The sequence below is a fragment of the Otolemur garnettii genome, unplaced genomic scaffold (genome assembly GCF_000181295.1).
Source record: "Otolemur garnettii isolate 467f Iridium unplaced genomic scaffold, OtoGar3 scaffold00215, whole genome shotgun sequence".
NCBI lineage: Eukaryota > Metazoa > Chordata > Mammalia > Primates > Galagidae > Otolemur > Otolemur garnettii.
This window is the reverse complement of record NW_003852610.1, coordinates 1,043,092-1,048,132: the sequence shown is the minus strand read 5'-3', so window position 1 is coordinate 1,048,132 and position 5,041 is coordinate 1,043,092. Positions and strand designations below refer to the sequence as shown.

The 5,041-nt window shown below is 36.2% G+C and overlaps 1 protein-coding gene across 1 annotated transcript; it reads right to left on the bottom strand.

Annotated features, from left to right (window-relative positions):
* Nucleotides 1-207: 207 nt before the first annotated feature.
* PPDPFL (pancreatic progenitor cell differentiation and proliferation factor like) lies at nucleotides 208-1,708 on the bottom strand. Its single transcript, XM_003801632.1, has 3 exons — nucleotides 1,654-1,708; nucleotides 413-490; nucleotides 208-311 (listed from the first exon to the last, which is right to left on the bottom strand). The coding sequence occupies exons 1-3, from the start codon at nucleotides 1,706-1,708 to the stop codon at nucleotides 208-210; spliced, it is 237 nt and encodes a 78-aa protein (XP_003801680.1).
* Between the last annotated feature and the right edge of the window lie 3,333 nt (nucleotides 1,709-5,041).

Here is a 5,041-nt window from a genome sequence, read left to right as displayed (position 1 = left end):
TTCCAATCACTATTGAGTAGCAGAGTTGGAAAGAGCACCTTGGTAGTTAACCAGAATGAGGGAACTCCCACCCCAGGGTGTGCTTCCAGCCAGAGCCTGCCTACCCTTAAGAGACAATGTCTGCTCCCCCATCGGTAACACAGCAATTACCACACACAGTGTGTCCTTCACTAAGTAAGAAATGCCCTGATCAGAAAAGGCTGACTCTTACCCACTAGGAGACAGATCTTTGATTCTCACATCTGAAAGCACAGGCTCCAAATGGAAAAAGCATTTAAGCCACCAGGTGGATTCTGCCACTTCGGTTAATCCTGCCAAGTAAAATTCATAACACTCCCTTGTCAAGAAATTTGAGAAATTAAAAACAAAGGGAGATAATGAGACTGGCACTGATAAGAAATAAACGAAATACCTTGCTGAGATTTGTCCTCATCTGCGAAGTTACCCGAGTCAGAGCCAGTTAGAGAACTAACTGAAGACACACTGGACTCTGCAGGAAACAAATGGTAATAGACAAATGACCAGCAAGCAGCAGCAGCATCACCACATGCAAACTCTCCAGAAGCGTGGTTTGAAATCATTTACTCCTGGCTTGTGATTTCATGAATTGAAAAAGCAGGCAAATTATCAATCCTTAAAAAACTTCCATAATAAGTAATACTGCATTTTCTACTAATCACATATATATACATGTCCATGGTCAACAACTGTCTCTCTCTCCCCCACAGATATAGATGTAGAATTTATTTTTATAAATCTCATCAAATTCAAAAACTTAGAAAGTACAGAATCAAGAATGGATATTCTTGTCCTTTATTAGAAATGTTACATATGTAAGTATTTAAAATGCTACAAAAGTTATCAAATTTAAAAATTAAGAAATTGTTTTATAATAATAAAATAATTAATTTGTCTTATTTTGACTTGTATTTTAAACTTAGGAGACCAGACTATACAAACAACTTCTGTTAATAAAACAACACCAAGTAAATGGGCATGCTTAAACTTTTGGTAAGAAGAATAAATCAATAGATAGCTACAAATAACCCTTGAAATAAGAATATTTACATTTTATTGGCACAGATACTTTCAATAAATGCTAATTTCACTCTGAAATGCCCATTTTATTTTATGAAATATCTCAATCTTCTTTAAGAAGGTATGATTTTATATTCAGCTATGAATATGCACAGACAGACAGATAAATAACAATGCAACTGGCCACACAGATGCTGACTTATTATCCATAGTAGAAAATGAACATTATAAAATCTTTGAAGCAGAATCATCCTTTCCCTTCTTTTGTAAGAAACTGAATAATATATATTTAAAATTGTCAGTTTATAATGCATACTGTAAATGTAAGATACATTAAATTAAAATATAATTATGAAACATAAGCTTCTTTTCACTTATATGTAAATGTTAATGGCTCCATTGAGATAAAGTAGCTGGAACCGAGAGCTAAGCCAGAAAACACTGGTCAGGGAGGTCCCTGATGTCACTATTCCTGTTTTATTCACTGATACCAATAATTGCCAATTGTCTCCCTTAAGTTCTGAACATAACACGACACATAGATCAACAAGGTCCCCCAAACATCATCTGAAATCAAATTTTCTAGGAATATTCTCCAATGATGAAGCAACTTACTTCGATAATACTGATTTCTGGCCAGAAGGCAACCTATGGAAGGCACTGAGGCCATGGCTGTACTGGAGAGAAGGTGCTGGAGAAGCCAGGAGCAGTGTGCTGAGAGGAGAAAAGAGACACTCATGTTAGTAACACAGGTTTCCTTTTCTTTTTTCCATGCAAATATAGCAAAGCAGCATCACTTACTATGTAATAAATATCTGATAAAAGGAGTTTAAACATTTTTATAATATCCCAATCAAATATAACACAGTAAACAAACAAAAAAAAGCAATCAACTAGTGTATTTAGTTGGAAAACACAGAAAGCTCTATGTCTGGCTATGACAATGTGCTCACCTTACTCTGTCTAAAACAACCTAAAAGTCAGCAACAAACCACTCACTGATTTGTCTTCTCCAATTTGTTCTTTTAAAATAAACAAGTCATAAAGTTTCTTCAGAAAACTCACACTTTGAAAGAACCAATTCTTAGTGATTTGAAAGTGACTGCATGCCTCAAGCAGGGCAAAAGGCACTGGGCATTGTCTGTGTGAGTGATCTGGGCCTCCGAGCCCTCCTGATATTTGGAAGTCCCAGGCCGGCTGGAACTAGAGCCCTGGGTAACTCAAGGTGAGGAGGGCACACAACCAGGCAAGTGAGCATGCTCTGTTGCCTGGCCTCCGCAAGTCCAAAGAATCTTTGAATAAGTCAGCCTGCCAAGTTGAGCTGCAGTCTTCACTTGGCCCAGATACAATTTATGACTCACCCACATGAACATCACAGCTTAAAAATTCTAGTTACTACCAGGAGGGAGCTAACACCGAGGCATCTCCTCAGCCTTGGATACAATCACATACTCTACCAAAAGCACCAGGTTGGGCACAGTGGGGGATGACCTCCACAGCCTGCAGTTAATTGGGGAGATTGAATATCCATCCCCACAAACACAGTGATGCAAGGCAGAATTTGCATGGTCACAGGAGAGCAATAAAGAACTCTGGAACTTGGAAACCTTCTTGCAAAAGAGACATATGCTTTAGAATTTGATGGACAGATGAAGAGTGAACTTTAAAATTCAAGCAGGAATGACAAAAGACAGATGGAAATTTATGACACTTTATAAATATTAATTATTGATAAAAATTAACTTTTATTCTCACATTAGTGATGTTTCTTTGTCTTTATTTTTTTAAAGCATAGTTGTGTACATTAATGCATTTATGGGGTACAATGTGCTGGTTTTATACACAATTTGAAATACTTTCATCAAACTAGTTAACATAGCCTTCACCTCATTTTCTTATTGTGTTATAACATTTATATTCTACACTTAGTAGATTTAACATTGTACCCTTGTAAAATACACCACAGGTGTGGTATCACCAATTACCCTCCTTCTACCCATCTTACCCCCTGCCCTCCTTTCCCCCTCCTCTTTCCCTTCATCATGGGCTGTAGTTGGGTTATAGCTTTCATATGGAAGTGTGAGTGCTTATCAATTGGTTTCATATTAGGGCTGAGTACACTGGATATTTTTTCTTTAATTCTTGAGATGCTTTACTGAGAAGAATATGTTCCAGCTCCATCCATGTAAACACATAAGAGGTAAAGTCTTCATCTTTCTTTAAGGCTGCATAATATCTATGGTGTACATATACCACAATCTATTAATCCATTCGTGGGTCAGTGGGCACTTGGGCTTCTTCCACAACTTAGCAAATATCTTTGTTACAAAGTGATTTTGGTCTTCTGGATATATACCTAGTAGAGGAATTGTAGGATGGAATCGAAAGAAGTTTGGAGATCACTTAGGGATCTAAAAATAGACCTGCCATTCTCTCCGTTAGTGATGATTCTTACATAGATTGCTTTGCCTGCTCATAGACTCTGCTGCTTCATGGATTGTACTGCAGCCCCTTCATGCTGAAGTGTGATCATTTCAATGATGTTTCAATTTGTTTGGTGGCTATTGGTTTTGCCAGCTTTGTATTCTTTCTTAACACAATTATAGTAATATATATGTTTTCATAAAATTATGTCAGCTAGGTTTTCAAATGTATTTCAAACATTTATTATGTTATGATGTTATGTTTCCTTTAAAATATTTACTCCAAACTGCATGATCCCACGGAAATTAAAAAAACTTGAATATGCTGGAGGGGCAGGAGGCAGGAGGTGGGGGGAAATGGTGAGTATGGGTTGCAGTTACGTAGGATAGTAACTCTGGAGATGAAATGTGCAACAGACATGCTATAGTTAATATGATTGTATTGAATAATGGACATTTGCCAAGAGAGTGAATCTCAGGAGTTCTTATCCCACAAAAAAATAAAATAAAAATAAAACAGCTATTTGAGATGGGTATGTTAATTTGCTGGGGTATGGTACACATTTCACCACGTATAGGTACATCAAAATTTATGTTTTACCCTTTAATTATATACAATTAAAAAAACTCAAAAAATGGACAAATAAGTACACATCTTCTCCATCTGGTTATCTTGCCCTTATGTTGCCAGTATTATTTATTTCTTTACTTCTGCCCCTTTATGTTGCTAGTATCATTTACTTCTGTCTCTTCTCTCTCTGTGATTTTTTCTGTTTTTTTATTAAGTCATATAAACATAGATCATGAGTACATTTATGTCTTTGTGGGATTCAATGTGTTAATTATTTGTATAAATTGGAGTGCTTACATCCTACTAGTTAACATAGATTTTACCTCATTCACTTAATCACAGTGTTAGGACATTTTTGTTCTATACTTGATAGATTTGTCTTGTACTCTTGCAATATGCTCCATAGGTGTGGTCTCACTGTTAACCTCCCCTCTATCAAACTACCACCCTCCCTTTGCATCCCCCTTCCCTTCCCGCCATCATCCTGGGCTATAGTTGTGGTTCATCTTTCATATGAAAGTATGAGGGATTATAAATTGGTTTCATAGTAGTACTGAATATATTGGATTTTTTTTTCCATTCCTGAGATACTTTACTAAGAAGAATATTTTCCAGCTCCATCCATGTAAACATAAAACAGGTAAAGTCTCCATCTTTTTTAATGCTGCATAGTATTCCATGGTATACATATACCACAAATTATTAATCCATTCATGGGTTGATGGGCACTTGGGCTTCTTTCATGACTTGGCAATCATGAATTGAGTATATGGTGCTGGGTGTGATTTTTTTAAATTAGTTTTGCTACAGGTTTCTCTCTTAGTCTAAAAAAAAAATTTGATCCTCTGTTTTGTTTCTTAATTTTTTTTTTGTTTCTTAATTTTATAAGAACCACACCCTCACCCCTCCTGTCCTCTACTTCTGCATGTCCTAGCAGGCAGGGGTTGCAGTCTTCCGATATAATTTGCTTGTCTTTTTTCTTTATTTTCTATCTTTCTTTTATTTACTT

Bases quoted from the DNA above. Each gene is read 5' to 3' on its own strand.
- PPDPFL (XM_003801632.1), bottom strand. From the start codon at position 1,708: ATGGCCTCAGTGCCTTCCATAGGTTGCCTTCTGGCCAGAAATCAGTAT. The intron at 491-1,653 runs GTAAGTTGCTTC...TGTTTCCTGCAG, and splicing joins CAGAAATCAGTATTATCGAA to AGTCCAGTGTGTCTTCAGTT. The intron at 312-412 runs GTATTTCGTTTA...TTTACTTGGCAG, and splicing joins TGAGGACAAATCTCAGCAAG to GATTAACCGAAGTGGCAGAA.